General features: G+C 40.4%; 1 protein-coding gene across 1 annotated transcript in view; it reads left to right on the top strand.

Moving 5' to 3' along the window:
• Nucleotides 1–5,715: 5,715 nt before the first annotated feature.
• LOC308133227 (CUB and sushi domain-containing protein 3-like) overlaps nt 5,716–19,753 on the top strand; it is a gene marked incomplete at both ends in the record, with an annotated part of 215,521 nt that continues 201,483 nt past the window's right edge. Inside the window, one exon of the mRNA XM_080500528.1 lies at nt 5,716–5,893. Coding sequence (XP_080356654.1) covers nt 5,716–5,893 — 178 coding nt within the window. The remainder of the gene's footprint in view (nt 5,894–19,753) is intronic.

The raw sequence follows: 19,753 nt of genomic DNA, 5'->3' as shown, positions 1-19,753 counted from the left end.
GGAATGGAAAGAGCTTGAGTGCTGGGGGCTAAGTCGACTGCATGCAAGGCTGTAAAGCCAACAGAAAGCCCTTGAACCATCGCTTGAAGCAGGAAGTGCTTGGAGCCAGAGCCTCACGTAAGTCATTGACCTACAGGGAATGCAGCGGGCTGCTCTGACAGATATTTGCACTTCACCTGACACGCAACATACACTTGCTAAGCTGCTTAGCAGGATGCTTGATTTGACTCAGCTGTGCACCGTACCCTGCAAAAAGTAACGCTCACCCCCAAAAAGAAAACCAGGTGTCTGAAATGTTTCTTTTTTTTCAACACACAAGTCTGCTCAAATACACATGATGACTTATGTATTCTGCAAAGACGATGCTTAGAATGGCTGATTGACTTTTGTAATTGATTTGTCAATACAACCCTCACTATCTTTGGAGATGATACGGATTTTCAATATCTGGAAACAAGCACCAGGATATTGAATGCTGAAAAAAAATAGGAAAGATAATTTGACCACATTGTAACAAAAGGTATCTGTACATAAAATCATCTTAATGCATACATTTTCACCTTCAGACACTGATAACTTGTTATTTAAGGATAGCAACACTTTAGTCAGTGGAGCCAAGTCTGGTCTTTTACAGTGTGATTAGCCTTAGCTGCCATGAATACCAGATTATGTTATGGACTGTCAGGAAACCACTCACTCAATACCCAAGGCATATTCTAATACCACTAGCACATCCCTACGTTTCTAGTCCATGCTCACAATCGAAACACGCCATTTGTTCCCCTAAAAAAAAAGTGTTTTAGGTGCTTCTTCCCTCTTCGCTTGAGCGAATCAAAAAGGCTAGCGTTTGCTTATTCTCTCCTCCCCTCTCTCAATCAGCAATTTTTCCCTTTGATCTTTTATTCATATGATTAAGTCTGTGTATCACCAGACTGTTCATTCAACATTTCAATATATGATGAGACCATCTTTGAAGTCGGGCATGCGGCAGTGGAGCCACTTTGACAAACAACTGTTTTTCTCCCGCCTGTAGTTTGACCAATTATTGTTGGGATGGAAATGTTTTCCATCCAGCTAATTATACAATTTAAATGTGTTGACCTACACAGTAAACACACACAAATCGTTTTCCATGTTGTTCCTGGAATATGTATTGATTTATTTTTTCATCTTAAAATAATAAATGCATACAAAACACTTCCAAGCACCCCATATATTTACTATTATTATGGCTTCCATAAACATATTTATTTACAACCCATTGAGAGTCACTAGTCATTACATTACCCTTCTTACACTGACTTCTGGGATCCTCAAATAATTTTTTTTCATCTGCTTATTATAATGCTTTACCCTTGCTCCTGTCCTTCGTCTGTGTCTCTTGTGCAATGCCAACAACCTTGATACATCCTAACTCTGCCCTCATTTTGCCTGTTTGTCCTTTTCTGTCTTTATCTGTGCTCTTTGCAATTTACATTTGTTTTCTGTCTCTCACCTTTCTGTTTGCCACCATCCCCCCAATCAATAATGTTAACCCTTGTTTTCCTGAACTACACGCTCTCCTCTTTCTCGCTACATCTACCTCTCTCGCCCTTCAATTTCAGATATTTTCACTGAAGATAAAAGGTTTAACGCCGTTTAATGTCAGATGTGTGACATGTGAACAAAGCACATGAGGAGGCTCAGTCAGTAGGGATCTGACTGAAATATATAAAGCCTAATGAGAAAAAAAGAGTGGAATGTGGAAACTCGCATGTTATGATAGGGGGAAGGTGGTGCATTTTCAAAACAGTGTGTATTCATCTGTAAGCAATGGGTCATCAAGGGGAAAAACAAAAATATTGCGTAATCCACATTTATTCAGCTTTGCTCCAGCTACAAAATGGATCAGAAATTGTTTTGATGTCACATTCTGTACATATTTATTCAGACTGAACTTTTTTTCATCATGACTCATAGCTCCGAGGGTTGCTCTCAGCTAAAGTGCTTGCATTGCAATGATGATGATCTTGCTAGGCATGTCAGTGAAACTGTCAATGCATATTTCTGTCACCTTGCCACCATGTAACCTGCTACAGGATGAGGCGTGAAGGTGCAATGTTTGTCTCACTGCAAGACACCACACAACTGAAGCTGCATTAATGGACGACCTTGCCTCCATCTCAAACCCTTCCTCTGTCATTCACCTTCTCGATTTCACTCATAATTCAGCTATCATGTCCAAACACGGGAGTGGAGCAAAGATTGTCCCTCTGGGTATGATGACCAAATTTAATGACATATAAAAGCTCTCACTTGTATGCCTAAGCATAATGAAAAACACAGAGGAGTGAACAAATATTGTTGAGACTAGTTAGTTTTATAACTTAAAAAAATATCTCCCTCCAACATACACAATTCTATCCCCATCCCGCTTTAACCTCCTGGTCATAAGCACACATATCGCCCCCCTACTCCTTTCACCTGCCCCTACTTCCACTTGGCCCTTGGGGGTCTAGAGGTAGCAGACCCCGAGCAATAGAGCAGCACAACCCAGCAGTGGATTAGAGGTAGTGTGTGAGACAGGGCCACATTCAGAAACATTCCTCTAGGGAAGTTGAGCCAGCTAATCCGACCCCAGTACTTACTCTATCAACACCCTACTAGCTGCACTTTGCCCCAGCACACAACCAGACATACACACAAACAAAATACAAACCAGGCGTGAAGATTTCAGCTTAGATGCGTATGCCAAGCCCTGTACGGCCACAGCATGTGTTCATAAAAGCCGACATACACCGAAGGGCACACGTGTTGCGGACACACACACACACACACACACACACACACACACACACACACACACACACACACACACACACACACACACACACACAGAGTTTTGTCGCTGTTATTAGCACATGCATGTGCATTCATCCATAACAGATACAGTATCTATTCACATGTAGACATCTGAAGAATCACCACACAAGGTGCCCTCTGGGAATACAGGCAGCCTTTAGCCTGTGTCTGACATGTCAACCTTCTCAAGAATCAGTCCTCATACAAAGCCTCTGCTAATCAGAACACACTGCCTAGACTGACAAGTACAACGGTGTGTCCCTGAGGGAAAACAGTTGATGCAGTCACTGTAGCCCTTTTATTGGCCATCCAGTTGGTTGGTCAGTTATCTGGCTTGTCGGCTGTTTGACCTGTATCTTCCTCATGAAGTGGTCAGTGCGCTGTGAGGTACATTCAGTAGATGAATTCTTTCTGCGTTTGACCTAAAGTGAGCAAACCTTTAGTAAAACATGCCTCTGGACACAGGATGCTTAACCATGTTTACACATGGATGTGTGTTCAAGAGCATGCATGTTCAATTTGCCAGATAGGAGTTGCTGATATGGAGACGTGGACATACACACACACGGCCACAGATGCGCAGAGAAACAACAGGAGGATCAGGCAGGAGGCTCTCTGATTGCTCATCAAGCAGCAAGCTAGAACTGGCGAGAGGCATCAATACGACTGAAGCCCACTCTCCTGGGCCCACCTGTCGATTACAGTGGTAAAGACAAGCTGCCTGGTGCCTCAATCCATTCCCAGCATTCTCCACTGGGCCTGTAGACACCTGAAGAATTCTGATGCCATAAGGGAATAGGGGACCTTCTACTTCACACTGCCGGATACACAGTGGTTTGCCTCTGCTGCATAAACCATTGCAATAAACAACTCTACAGACACATGGAGCAAGGATACAAATCTATCACTCATATGGTAGCAATTCAGTTTGTATGAATAGAACAAGATAGATACACATCAAGCTGTCACCAACAATGTGTAAAATGAGGTTTCCACAAAGTGCCACAATGAATATGAATCAGAAATGTCCCAATACATACAGAATAAACTACATATTATTCACAAAATACACCTTTTGCAGCTATTTACAGCATAAAGTCCCTAATAAATCCTGTAGTTTTACAGTGATATTCCTCAAAACTTGTCTTCTGGAGAAGAATTATGTTTACTGAATATCTGGTCAAAGGACAGCAATCCCATTGCCCTCTGCTGCCTTATAATTAGAGAAGGATCAAGCTGTTTTCTCCCATTTATTCTCCCAGGAGACAAGAGGACATTGGGCAGTAGTTTACTCCATCTAGCCAACTAACCTTGGATGCACAAACAACCAGAAAAGCTGAGAATATGAAATACAGAAATTTTAGTTAAGAGACAAAACATTTTGTTTTTTTTCATCAATTTCTTCAGTGTTAATCCATATGAATAAATAAGAAAAATCACTGCATGTATAAAACCATTGTTATGAATAAATAAACAGTGTATCACTGTTTTTGAGGATGTAATGATGGAAGCACAGCAGTCAGACGTCTAGAAGAAGCTCCGGCAGACGGCTTCAGCACCATGGACAGCTCTCCTACTGTAAGTTAATGGGCAGCACCTCTTTCTGGCTTCTGCTCAAAGACGCTCAGCATTAATTGACTCGGTTTTCTTATGAACTCACCCTGCTGACTTGACGCTAATAAATCTTGCCAATAAGGCGCAAGTTATTGATTTCTATATAGGTCACTGCAGCAACAATTATCAATTGAGCAATATTCAAAGACGAAGTTGTGCGCATCGCCGAATTGATTCAAACCGCGTTTGATTTCCGAGTTCTTTCCGAAGCTCTCAAGCAACAGGAACTGTAGTTTGCTTTTCAAAGCTACGAAAAAAAACAACAACTCGTAACTGTGCCACGGCAGCAAGAAGCAGCGATGTGCGCAGTAAAAGAGAAATCTCTGGGTAGAAAACGATCTGAGTGTGTTGCAGACCGAATAACACTCACTCCATGTGCAATCACGGCCTCTCGCCTCGCCGCTTCCTCTTTTCTTTCACGCTTTCAAAGAAGAGGTCGGTGACTCTTCCGAAGCTAGATGGCAGAAGAGCCCCACTGCAGCTGAGCTGCGCTTTGCGCCGTCATCATTCCCTTCTTTGCATTGCAAATTGCGCAGCACCATCACCCCCAATAACGGCTCCGCTCCATCTCCAAAATGAAAATCAGAGTTATGGTGGGACTGCCTACCAGGCGAATTTCTTTCATCAGTTTTTTTTTTTTTTTTTTTGCTTGCCTGTCTGAATCTCACCTAACGCCCCACTTTTCTCTCTCTCCCACATGCATAAACCACATGCTGTCATTAAGAGAGTTAATTTCCTTCCCAGGATTTACATTCTTCCAGTAAAGACACGCTCCCCTCCTTCTTCCTTCACCACGCAAACCCCCAGTGTTCTCACTTCATGATTTGTTGCCCACACATCAGCCAAATCATACTCACACAGGACCCCCCCCCCCCCCCCCCTCCTTCCTTCCTTCTCTCTTCCTCTCTCTCCTCTCTCTCTGCTTGGTTCAATTACCAATCGATATAGGCTGCATACAAATCGTAGGCGAGACTCCTCTGCCGGTTTAATAATGATTAAAGAGGAAATATGTTGAGCAGCAGATGCGAGAGCGCGCCGACAGAGACCCCAACACTTGATGCCCCTTCTCGGAGAGATGGTTGAGCCCTCGTCCAGGTTGCTGTGGTCCTCTCCTAAAATTCAGTCTTGCTCACTTCTCTGCTATCAGCTGACATAGCGCGGCGGGCGGCTCTGCCTGTTCCTTCTCTGAGAAGGGAGTCTACTTAAACCCCCACAGAAAGCGAAATTAGGCGAGAGGTTATAGATGTTTTAGTTGAGAACATGAAGGGGATTTACAGAGACGGATACTACGACGGATCTATTGAACTACGGGACGTTTTCAACAGGAGATGCGTTAAATGCGGTCGAAGGGACTTTGTTCAAGCCAAAACGATGAGGATTAGGACGGGAATTGTTTTTTGGAACCTCATCTTTTCACTGATGTTCACTTGTGTGAAAGGTACGAACCACTGCAGCAATTCTCCGTGTTTTTCTCACGCGTCCGCTGTGCCTCGCGCGTGCGTGTGTGTCTGTGTATGTGTGTGCGCGTGTGCGTGCCAGAAATCAAAAGCTTTAACGATACAGACGTGCGCAAAATAAGGCTGCCGCGGCTTTCTGGATGGAGTTTTAGTGGACACATTTCAGCGGTTTTGCGCTCAATGCAGGCTTTGACTGAGGCGCTCAATAGATATTCTTGCGGTAGCCTACGCTTCTTCTAATAGCCTACGTGAGCTGCTTTGCTTAGTAGGCTAACTACTGAATTGTTGAGGCGCAAGTGCATCCACTGCAGATTTCCCGTAAGATGATGAGAAATTCCTGTTTATTGAGGATAAAGCCGTCCATAAATTTTTCCTCCTTTCTGGGTTGAGTTTCCAAGTGTTTCCGTGGGATTTTGCGTCAGGCCAGTTTATTAGCACACATGTTCCTGAAACCATTTAAGGACTGGGAAATAAGTGATGTAGAACCAATTTGTCGAGTGGTGCTTATTGAACTTGCCAGAGCAGGCAAGTGTAAGGTGGGCTTCTTGGTATTCCAGTGGCTTTCCCAGCCTCTGCCTATTTGAATTCTCTCAGTAGATGGTGAGGTAACCGCTGCTTCCAGTTTCCCCCTCTTTTATGCATCAGCTGAATTTATTCACACCAATGAAGATTTACGCACCACCGAAAAGGCACTTTTCTGAGACATTCACTTACAGGCAGTCACTTATTTATTTGAGGATACAAAGAAATAAAATTCATAGACTTTGCACTTAACAGACTGACCTTTTTTTTTTGCTTTTCTTGTGTAATATTTAATGTGCTTTGCATACTACAGCCATTTATGCATATCGGTGAAAGCAATTGTTGCTTATCAGCCACACAATAATTGTGCATAGCCTTTGTATAGTGGCATTTAAATAACATTTAGCTTCACAGAAAGCTGATAAGACATGTTTTGTTTCTTTTTAGTAATACTGGTAATATGCTGACTATTATTATAAACATTTGGTTAAGTGTGGGGCCAACTGTCAGCCTCTATATAAATGTCCTCTTCCTTCCAAAGAAAGGTTAGAAAAGAAAAAAATTATTAACAAAACAAACTAAATTAAATACCATTTCAATCCAGTGACATTTCATGAGGAATACTGTCAGTTATCTGTTTAATACATGTGATGTGTTTTTGAATATGGGCACTCTGATATCAATTTACATGCAGATTGTTCATCCTGTGAGTAATTCTCTCGTGTCTGTCTTTTGGGGGTGGATGAAATGTGCAGCATGCAGAGTAGCAGCGCCCACCAAGAAGGAGCCAAGTTGAGTCGAGCAGAGTCGGGCACAGTGCTGTTTCATCACCACCCACATTGTGGCAATGTCAAACCTTGAGGCCACTGCCAATCCTCCCAGTTCTGTTACTTATTAGGGAGCCATCCAGCCAGGAATCCAGAGGGGTGGGTGGAGGCTGAGGGGCAGAAGGCCTGGGTCTTCTTTTGGAAGTGGAGGAAATAGTGACACAGAGAAATGCAAGAAATAAAGCCCATGAAGCAGCTGTTGTTCCTCTGCTCTGACAGTTGACACTGTGTTTTGAGAAGGAAAAAGACATCAACTTGATCTGGCCAGTGGCTCATTTCTTCTGCAAAGATAATGATTCCACCGAAAAAGGACTCCTTTTCTCACAGAATAGCACTTTTCTGGAGCTTTTGCTTCAAAAACTATGAATTAAATCATGTTTTCAGTCAAGAGTTTATGCCGAGGATATGCCACTTCTCAGAGTTATCTCCATCCCCTGTCTGATTCTTGGCACCATACTTGCAGCAAGGAGGCGTTTTAGTGACATTTAACAACTTGGATTTTGAGTTAATGAACTGCAGAATTATGTTTGAGTTGGAAAGAATATATAGGCAAATATATTTTGTCACTGCAGCATTCTGCTATGAAATAACTATGCATCCACTGCAACTGTGTCACCTAATCCTTTGGGAATTTACAAAACTGCTTGACACCAACACAAATTTAAGACGCTACATAGCTGGCACAGGACTTTTCTAAATACCTGGGTCAAAAATAAACTAAGTCCTTTTTTTGCCATTTCTCTGCACATTTAGCACTCCATCCACTTTATCTTCTCTGAGCAGTAAGAGCTGAATTTGTCCTTTTTGTTTCTTATGACAGTCAGATTGTGTTCATCGATTGTAGAATGATCAATCAAGTTCACAATAATGACACAGTCACAGCGGAAAAGCATCACATACTTGTGGAGGCAGTGGATGATACCACATTTGAGAGTTGTGATGTTTTCAAAATGAAGAATATCCAGACTGCAGTTATGGCCACAGCATGATTCAGCTGCCCTTTATATTGTTTATGGCTATTGTAACACTGAAACAGATGGATGCAATTTTATTTTGTATTTGCATTTTTTATGGATTCGATCAATTGATGGTGGCACTGTATGTAAGAAAAAAATCTTGCGATATTAGGTTTCTGTCAACTGGGACATTATGAGAAAAAACAGACAGAGAATTCATGATTATAGAAATTTGAACGCCTTGAGTCGACAAACCCAACACACAGCGTCTTGTTTTTTTCCTGAATAAAGATCAGCACATGAAATGACAGTGAACCATCAACGATGGTGAGCAGATTGTTCAAAATTGTCCATCTGCTGTGTTAAACCACTTCTACTTCTTATGATCAGAAAATAGTTCCCAAATTTTGTTCTCGCCTTCATATTTTGGTAAAATAGTTACATTTTAAACTTTATATGCGCAGTCACTAATTACTTGTAATCAGGTGGGCTCTGCTGCACAGACTGTAATCTGGCCACTGAGCCCTTGATGAAGACTTTATCTCAATGTGATTATGTAAACAGGCTGCAAAGGCTGCTGGGGCTAATCAGGATTACAATTTGTCTGTGTAATTATACTCTATCTACAGGGAATGCAGGGCATTATCCCACTGCCCCTAAGGTTCTTGATCTCCATGAGAGTACTAGTAGAAGAGGGACCCACAAGGAAACTGGACAGTCTCAAGAAGAGCCACTTTGTTTTAAGTGGAATTAGTAAGGAAGGTAAACTCTTTCCCACAAATCAACATAGAGGAATCTGGAACTGTAACCATTTCACCCACTGGATTCCTAAGGTTTATTTCATTCGTGATACTGGACAAGTCATTGGTGTAGCACAGCACCACTTAGGTCACCCACTGGCTTCTCGCCTGTGTCTTAAGTCCTTGGCCAAGCTCTCAGACGTGTCTGAGAGGCCCCTGTGAAGGTTGGATATAGTTTACTGCTTCTGATGAAGTCCATTTTAATATAGGCAGCACTCTTGGGTTAGACAGATTGGTGATATCTTGTCTTCAGGAAGAAGAAGACCTCACCATTTATTGAGATTAAATGTAACAGGTTGAGAAGAGACTGCTTCCAGTCAAGGCTGTGAATTCAAGGTGGACTGTTTTCTGTAACTCAGGTGCTCTGTTTGCTGTGTAGGCCTATTGGCTCAGAAAGGTGTTAGTTATTTGGTTTTAATGATGTTGTGACTGGAATATTGAGTGGAGGAATTTTTTTTTTTTAAACATGCCATACCCTTTTTAAAAAGGGTTATTTTCTAACTGTTGGAAAGGAAAATAAGGCTATACATGAATACAGCACAACATTTGTTACAAGTGTGCACGCACACACACACACACACACACACACACACACACACACACACACACACACACACACACACACACACACACACACACACACACACACACACACACACACACACACACACACACACACACATGTTTACTTGATGTAACCATGTATACCACCGCCCTCCACCGAGTCGTCTTCTGCTGAGCAGACTGAATCTTTTGTTTATTTCTGTGGCTGTCGGCTCGATTTTGATATGCGACGGGAGAGCAGGCAGAGCCAAAGCATGGTCAGATTAACAAAGAAGCTTGATGGGAAGTTAAATGAGGAGGTAAACCGCTCACTGTGATTCCAGCACTTTTCTTTTGACAGAAATTAGAAAAATAGGGGAATAGCCGAAACCTGTTTACACTCTTTGCTCAATCGCTTTGGTGTCAACAGTGAGGAAGTAGCACCGGCGAACCTGAAATCTACTGTGTTGGAAGCCAGACAGAACAAAGTAGACTATGAAATCTCAAGTCCTGTGAGATGCTAACTGTTCTTTTGAGGGCATGTCTGCACATACAGTGGTGTAGTGTTTGGCACTTCAGCCTCACAGCAGCCTCACAATCTGATAACATAGATTAAGTTTTGTATGTATATTTTGTATCTCCCGGGTCCTCCAGCTATCCGACTCAATCCAGATAACTGTTGGCCACACAGTGTGAGTGTGAGTGTGAGTGTGAGTGTGAGTGTGAGTGTGAGTGTGAGTGTGCGTGTGTGTGTGTGTGTGTGTGTGTGTGTGTGTGTGTGTGTGTGTGTGTGTGTGTGTGTGTGTGTGTGTGTGTGTGTGTGTGTGTGTGTGTGTGTGTGTGTGTGTGTGTGTGTGTGTGTCCTAACAAAATTTGAGTGTGGGGGAACAATTGAGGTATCCATCAATACAATAATGATTAAAAATACATTTTTGGTTAAAGACGCATGTTTGGGTTATGATTAGGCAAGAAGTAGTGAAGTGTCCAGATTGGATTTAGGAATGTCATGTTTATTTCAAAAACTGTTTTTCCAAAGAACACATGCCATACAAAAGTACAGTCCTATCCTCTTCTAAAGAATCCAATGTTCTTAAAAATCTTGTATTGTGGAAAGTGGGATAGTTGTTGTCTATTAACTGTAAATCCATGTAAGAGTTTGTGCAACTTAATTAAAGATAAAGTAAAAATGTGGTGGGAAGATACGAGATTGACTTTTGCCTACACATTTTTGAACTTTTTTCAAGAGGTGTTTCTGCAATCCTAACTCGTAATAAGTGCCTATAGGAGTTTCTGTGTGATTTTGATTTTTGACTTTCAAAGGTTGTTCTGGAAAGAAGGAATGTCTTGAATTGTGTTATTGTATAGGTTTCCGGTACTGTACGTACTGATAAAAAAAAAGGACTAAGTAGCACATTGTCTGAGCTCGGGATCTCACTGCCTCACCTTTTGCTCTGGTCTTTCTAAAATGAATTTTACAAAGGCACTTTTACATTCATCGTTGCTCATGCATGTACATAATGTTTTACCACCTATTTCGGTGACTCTTTTTTTTCCTGGCCAAAAGGCTTCTCTGTTGGTTCTAACACCTGCACTTGGATGTGAATACTCTTTGAATTTTATTTTCATCTTCTGTAAAAAAATACAGATGAAATGTTCATTGGAGCCTTAATACCGAAACACAATGTCACCGACACTGAGCACAGTGAGCACTGTGGCATCAGTTGTTGTTGTTTTTTTACCTTCATTCCTCCTCCAGCCTGAGGAATTTGAAAGAAATGTCAACAAACCCGCAGGACGGAGTGAAATAAGAAAAAAAATTAACAGTAATTTGTTCATACCTCATCCACCTCCGAGTCATGAGTGTTTGCCTTTCAATGCCTGCTTTGTGAAGTCTTTCTTTCTGTCGTATTTAGGAGTATATTTATAGTGCGACACTGAACAATGTTGGTTAAACAATTGAATCATGCAGCAAATAACACAAAGCTATGATGCAAGGTCTAAAAAACGTCAAAAATGTAGATTGATGATATAAATTATGGATTAGAAACAAACTTTCACCTGTAGAACACCTCAACTGTAATGGCTTTGTTGTTCAGCACTTTCCTTTGACTAGTTTGAGAGTCCGACTTCCTATATATGATTTGTATGCTTCTCTATAATGAAGGTTTGAGGTGTTGCACAGTCTGAAATGCACAGTATTAGTTTTATATAAATAAAAAATCAGCTTTTTTAAAAATTAACTGATTAAGTTAAAACAAACTTGCATAATGATTCTCATTAGTGAGGTTGTAACACAACTACTTTTGGTAGGAGCTGGTGAGTTACTCATCATTATGATCAAATAAATTCTGCAGTTTAATTAATAAAGACTAATTATTGAGCCTGTCACCTTTGTTGTTGAAAAGAAAAAAAATACTGCAGAGCTGCTGTCTCTCTCTGCCGGGCTTCCCATGATGATGTTGGCCAAAGCTTTTGTCCTAATAGTTCCTTTTTTCTACTTTCTGTTCACGGCCGTGAAAAAAGAAAATTGTTGGACCAACTTAATTGAATTGTTTCAATTCTTAACCACTAAATGAATCAAGTTCTTTGAACTTAAAATAATTCATTAACTTAAGTTAAGAACTTGATTCTTTAGGTGTTACTAATTGAAGCAATTCAGTTAAGTTGGTCCAATTATTTACAACAATTTTCCTTTTTCAGTATGGAAGACAGGCATGGCAATTCTCCTGAACTAAAACTTTGGTTTTTAGCAGCCTCGTGGATATTTCCACCTGAAATATAGAATAGAATAGATATGAATAGGAATACAATAGAATAGAATGGAAAGAGCTGTACTCTGCTTTCTCCATATGAATAGTCACAGCTTAACTAACGTGTCATTGCAACAATAATACAACTGTGTGCATGTCATAATTAAGAGGTATTTCATAATCACACCTCAGCTACTTCTCTCTTTTTTTTTTCCTCAGCTACTTCTCTTTTTTTTCCCTCAGCTACTTCTCCATGCAGCTCATTACTTTTTACATTAAGTAACATGTTAGTAGCAACAATACTTTTTTTTTTTTTAAGAAACTAGTAAGTAGCTATAATAAAGTACCAATTATAAGCAACTTGAAGAACATTGATCGTTAGAAGGATTAGTTGAAGCAAAATACATAACTAAGACAATACAATGTAGGAAATATGTATAATATTTAAAAGGCAGTGTCTTAAAATGCAGTTTTACATTGGGATTTAACTGGAAGCCAACGTTTACCTGGAAGGTAAAGAAACTGCCAACTAATGTTTCACTCTTCAGTTGTCTTCAGATAAAAAGGTAAATTTTTGTTCTGTGATTCTTCCCTTCTCCCTTTTCAGGGTAAGTGAAGTGTTGATGTTATTGTTTGTTTGGGAGATTGGAGGCTGGAGAGACAGGCATCCTATTAGATGTGTTGTTGGCTCACAGCTTTATGTTGTACAGCAGCTCTCACTGTGGTGGTCTGGCATCAGGTGCAATGTGGCTCAGCAGCACTTCAAGGAGGTATTGGTGTCTCGCCATAAAATACGTATCTGCTCTGAAGTAGCTAAAGCTCGAGCAGCACGTTGACTCTGGGAAATAGTTATAAGACTCGTCGATGCAGACTCGCAACCTCTTGTGATTTCTTTGTGCGAATGGTGTGAGTTTGGTGCTCGTTTTAGCGCACAGACCAGCTGTGTTTCAGTGTAGCGGTGTATTTGATTTTAGTATTTTTCACCTCAGTGGCCGGCAATTTGAAACCACCAAATGGAATATTTCACAAGCTTTTTCCAAATTGCAGTGACACACTCATGAGGTAATAGTCATTTGCTGGAAAGCCTCTTTTCTGTTTTTGTTGTATGGAGCCTATTTCCCTTTCATCAGGTGTGCAGACAGGCGTAGTGAGGGGTTACGATTATGCACATTTTATCAGTATGAATTGTGAAGGTGCAGCATCGCCGTGCAGATAAAATCCTTCTCTTTGGGGACATCAATTTAAGATTTCTGCCTACTAAGGGTGGTGCCTGTGCCCAAGCAGTCATCACTGTGATGTTCCTGGTTGTGCTGATGAAAAATTATTTTCTCTTCCCATTGCATTTTAAGTCTATGGCTCAGAGCACAGTTTGCCAGAGATCTAAGAGAAATGTTCCCAGACTTGTAAAAACACAATCATCGCTAAATATAAGTTGTAAGTGCAGCAGTAGCTCTGATTTGATGCGATGCGGATCATCAAAATTCATAATCTGAAGGTATGACAACAAATATGCAGCAAAGGTGTTTGACAGTCTTTCTTGTTCTTATATTTCTTTCAGCTCAAACACAAAATCTAATTCTCTTCTTATTCTTCAGGTTTTTGTGACAGATTCCATTTTGCTCAGGTTACATTATTGCCAGCACTGCATATGAAAATCATTTCCCAGCGCTGCTTTCATTTATCTCTGAAAAACTGTGTTCTCTGAAAATCAATAGTCGGCATCATCAGGACTGCCCAACGTTGCTATTTGTCTCTGTGGTTTTGTGAGAGATGCGGATACAACAGTGAAACGGTGACTTGGCAACAAATGAAGCCTATCAGGATGTTTGTTGACCTTAGTTTTGCTTGGTAAGGGCTCCATCTTTACAGTCAGTGCTCTGTAACCAAGCTTCTGTGATGGATATCTTTATATTGGCTGACTCACCTTTAAGGTCAGTTGCAAATCAATTCAGCTTTTTTTTTTTTTTTTTTGCACTTTGGCAGTTAGGTGAGCTGCTATTGTCTATACCTCTTTGTGACGGGCCATCATTATGAACAATGATAAAAGAGGTGTCCTTGAATAAGCATTCACTACAGCCATTTGAGAAGAAATGGAGTATCAAGCAGAGAGAGAGAATATTCCATGCCAAAAATAAGTCAAAAGAAGAGCATGAAAGTGCATACGTCAGTAGGATTGTGGATATTGAGCTTTGAATTTGCTTGATGAAGGCTGCATTCCTGCATGAAGGGTGAAGGCAAAACACAAGTGACTGTTTGTGCAGTGATATTCAGTAAAAGGTCTGATACTTTCTCCGAGTCACAAATCTGGCATTCTTTATTAAAACATTGGGTTTTTTTAAGCCTAGATTTGTGAATTTTTTGTTATTAATGAGAATTTGCATTGAAGTTGATAAATTATAGATAAATCAGTAATATATTTTTGCAAGATATACTTATCTCTCAAAAGAATCGTCAGAAATAGATAATCGGAAATGTCATTAATCCACTTTTCCCCCCAATCTTTAAATTGGTGGTTGTGCATTGCAGTTAATCATCTTACTGAAAAATGTCTCAGTTTTGGGTGTCAGAGTGCTGGGTACAGCAGGGTACACCATGGACAGGTCTCCAGTTCAACACAGGGTAAACACAGTAAGACAGACAATCGCACACAGAGAGGAGAGAGGAAAAACCTTCATTGCACATGGCTAAAATGCAAACTCAACATAGAAAGATCTGGCCTGGACTTGAATACATGACCTTGTTATGAATCGACGGTGTTAACCTGAGACAACTAAAGGACAGTATCAATCGGTCATGATACCTTTAACATGGACAACAGAAAAATGTAATTGCACAGAACTTTGGAAATTTATTTTATTTTCCTTTCCAAAAACATCAAGGGGAAGACACTTGAAAGGCAAATTTGGACTTGAAAATTTCACAACTGTGTGAACTTGTAAACTGGTCTCTTGGCTCAGTCCGTGACTCATGTGCACACTGGCTGCAGTGTGCTCGTATGTTGTGGGAAAACATTTGTTTTGGTCCAAAGCATCTGGTGCGACTGTAGTGTACTTTTTTGGGGGAACCTGGTCCCTTTACAATGCCTGGTAGGCCCACAGCCAAATGAGCTTACACAGTGCTGTGCAGTGGGTGTCCTCCTGCTGTTTTGTTTGTCTATGGCCTTGACATTTTTTTTCCTTTGAACCAATTTTACCAATGAAGAAGCTTAGAATGAGTATCACATTGTCTTACACGTGTTGTTTACAAGTTCTCAGTCTCCAGTGTTTTGTTTTTTTTTTGTTGTTTTTTTTTAATCTATAGGGTGTCAAACTCTCAGGAAAATGCATTACAATAAGTAAAATTTGGAATCCTATTCCTAGTCACAGCAGTGTTTCTTCTCAGATTAATTTTGGCAGAATCCTGTTGTACTATTGTCTGAAGGATTTCCACAATCTTCAGTGTGCACATTTTCTCACACTCCTCAATCATGGCTTTTGTGCTGATGGCATTCCAATAGCAACAAGGTACCCACTATAAATCAGGTTTTTTTTTTTAGGTATTTTGCTGGTCATGCGACTTATACTCAGATGTAACATATCAAAATAAACAAACCATACAAATCGTACAAACCATCTGGGACCACAAGATGGTACTGCGTGACCGCAGCATGATGCTACAGCACCACTGAAAAACTTTCATTACTACCATGTTTGACTGAGAGCACAATTATAATGTCACCAATGAGAAAAAGGTTGATAGCAATATTTATATAAGAAATTACAAAATTTCAACAGAGGAGAATTGAAACAGAACCGCAAAGAGAGATTCAGAGTCTGAGAAACCCGAGTGAAAAATCTGAAACTGTTACAATTGTGACGGACAAATCAAGGGATAAAAGCACAATGACTTGAGCTGAAGGAACACATTCCTAAATGGTTTCGTTACATCCAGGCATGAAAAAATACCTGCAACTTAAACACCAGTGCAATTAATATATGTATTATTGCCTTCATGACGCATTTTTGATGCAACTTATATGTCTTGGAGTCTGGAAAATACACAAGCTAGCTCTCACTGTACTATGTACAGTGATAAAATCTGCTGTTCTATACTTGGGAGTAGCAGTTCCTGTTTTATCATGTAAAGACAAATAGTCGTATTTGATAATATGATACAATGTCAGGAAATTATTATCATTTTATCTGCGCATGCAAACTTATACTCTTACTTGAACCAGTTTTGGGTCACATGCTTTACGTTTAACACCCCTGGTTTCCAACCAAAATATAACTTTGAAAATAATACGCCGTCTTGGACCATCAATGGACACGTTTATGACTGGTTTTATCCAACTGGTTACACTGACTGCAACATTTAGTCATCAGTTTACTGGGTGTCACCAATTAGGCTGGAGAAAAATAAATATTCATTTCAATATTACCGTGATGGCTTTAAGCAAGCCAGATTTGTTAGATTAAATCAAATTTATTGTCTTGTGCAGGCTGGCGCACAAACTGGATGACAATAGACAGTCAATAAAACACAAATACAGCACAATAGACTGATGATGAAGTTAATACACTTCAAGGGCAATATAACAATTGGAGCTCAATAAATTTACCAAACTAAGTGCTGCAGTCTTTCATCTGAACTCAACAGTTTCACAGTAGGAGAGAGGAAGGACTGCAGTTAAATCTGCTCTGCTGGATCCACAAGTAACTACCAGGAGAGAGCAGGTCAATCTGTGATTGTTTATCTTCCAAGCCTATTTAATGACAGTCTGTTCAAAAATAGTCGATTGGGACGGGCAATTTATCATATTTATCAGTAATCATCCATTACCCAGGGGTCTGTTTGTCACTCATAATAATTTGGATGGCAGTAAACGGCTGCACCTCCCCTCTCCTGCTGCACATAATCATTGCACTTTATGGCCCAATACAAATCTGCATTATTGGTGGAGGACAACATACTGGCTGTTTACTTGTCAGAGGTGCACCTTTCATTTTTAAACGCCTGACCGTGTACTCGAAGGCAAAAATGCGCTCCTTAATTTTCTTTCATGCGAAGAGCAAACGGATTCGATTAGGTTCTGAAATTCAAAAGATACTTTTTATGATGCATGATGGATTTTTCCTTCTTGTTCTTCTTTTTTTTGTTCTTCTTCTTCTTCTTCTTTTTTTTTTTTACAAAACCATTCTTTCTGTGGTTCATGAGCCGATTCATTCTGTCCAAAATCTTTGTATTCACAGCAAGCAAAGAGATCAGGACGAGAATTTCTGTCACACTCTTTGTATTATTGAGAAGTCCCACAAGGCTAAATGTGGATGCACTTTCACACAAACACACACAGATAGAATTCAGACTGCCAAATGCTTTTCGGAAATTCATTAGAGTCGGGGATGACGACCATTTCCCTGTCTGCTTTACTCACCAAATATAACAGCCTTTTCTCATCATCAAAGGTTGGATGTGGTAAAATATGGTCTTTGTCTGTATATTCAAAAGGCCACGGGTAAAAGTAACTATTTGAGAAACAGCTGGGACCATTCTTGAGCTGTCTGTCAGGCGGCCGGCCGACCTGCTGAGCTTTCTGCCAGCATTGTACGTTATGATACTGAACCGTATTTTCCCCACTGTGCAATCACAGCATGTTGTTAATTTGGTTTCTCTTCATCTTCTATGGGTGTTGTTGCAGTGTGGCACTATAAGGGGTTGGGAAAAACTCCGGGGATTGCATTTTCTCAATTGAAGTAATGATTGAGGTCGGAGGAGACAACTGAACAGTGATGGCGAAATTCAAAGAAGACATACTGAGGGTGCCGGTGATAAATAGATTTAACGCATGTCCTTTCTCACATTTTTACCGTACAAGGAAGAACATGTTATTATCCCGTTTTCCTTTGAAGTTACAAGATACATGTTTACGGGGTTCTTTTTATAGATACGGCTTTTATGGAACCGATGGTGCTTAACATATTACAATCTTGTATGAGTCACAGCATTGAAAAGGAGGATTCTAATTCATAATGGATAGCTTATTGAGAAAAAAGAGAAACAAGGAAAGCTATAGAAAGGTGGTGGGGAGGGAGTGAGGGGTAGATTTGCAATACAGGGTGGGAGAAAAGGATTGAGAAAGATTCTGGTAACAATTGGCTGGAGAGGCACTCGGTAAACAAGGGTGAGTAAGATAGACGCAGTGAGGAAAAGAGAGGTTGAGAGGGAAATGCAGTCTATGAGGCAAAGTTATGAGTTTATAGAACCCTAATGAAAGTTAAAATGCATGCAAAGGACCCAAAAAAGGACAGTGGAAGAGAGAAAAGGAAGGAAACGGCAATGGCAGTGAGCCTTTGTTCCGTCATCCCCAGGACATCTGAACAATCAGTCACCCAAACACTGCGGAGCAGTTCACACAAACAGCATCACCCTGAATACTTTGCCACATTAGTCATCTAATGCTCGACAAACACTGAACTATTTCAGGCACTAATTGAGCTCTATGAGTGCTCTCTTTCAGCGGTCCCAACACAATAAAACCTTTCAATAAAGCCAATAATACTTTACTTTTTTTCTTTTAAAGCTTGGAGTCTTAGACAATACTGTCTAGTCTAATGATCTTAAGCTCTGAATGCTTCAGTTATCCTGTGATATTTATCCGCACATACAACACTATATGGTGATTCCAGTTTACTTCCTTTACACTCATGGCTCTCGAGAGTTGATTAAAACGTCTAATTGCTGGTTTCATATATCATTTACTTCTGAGTTCCAGCTTGACACGATGGGACACATGGAGTCAGGTTCTGTGTAATATTCTAAGGGCGACTAAAGTATTCAGTATCGCTATGTACACAAGGTTAGAGGTATCATGAGATTTGTCAAAATCCAAAAGATATCGTGTTGATGTTTATTTAGTTGCTTGGATCAAGTTGAAAAAGACTTGAGTGTACATTTTTCATGAGGCAACTAAATCACATTCCCCAAAAGTTCCTTCAAATCCCAAACTCAAAGCTGAAAGGCGTTCTACAGGCTCAGGTCAAGACCACGATTTCCCTGATAGCATAATTTATTTCCTATTTATTTCACTGAATACTAAATTAACTTTTTCAAACACGTGTGCGTCTGTACGCTTTTATAAGTTAAGAGGATGTTGAGACACATCAGTATCTGTGTTATTAGCTGACTGTGATTTCTTTTGCCTTCATCTGAGGCATATTTGAGTTTCTATATTTCTTTCCATGCATTATTTTCACACACTTTATGCTGTAAAGCGTCACAGTGGGTGGCTGTGTTTCCCTGCTGACATTGGGTGAAAGGCACAGTTTTTCTGTGGCAGGCTGGCTGTCCCTCGCATAAAGAGGTCCACACCTTTCGTCAATGTGGAGTTGGTAATTAACCTAATGTGCATGTCCCTGGAGCGCCACAGCACCCGGAGGGAGCTTATGTGGACAGAGGGGAGAGTTT

Source organism: Blennius ocellaris (genome assembly GCF_963422515.1).
Source record: "Blennius ocellaris genome assembly, chromosome: 8".
Classification (NCBI taxonomy): domain Eukaryota; kingdom Metazoa; phylum Chordata; class Actinopteri; order Blenniiformes; family Blenniidae; genus Blennius; species Blennius ocellaris.
Note: the sequence above shows the minus strand (reverse complement) of the source record. Positions and strands in the feature narration are given on the sequence as shown.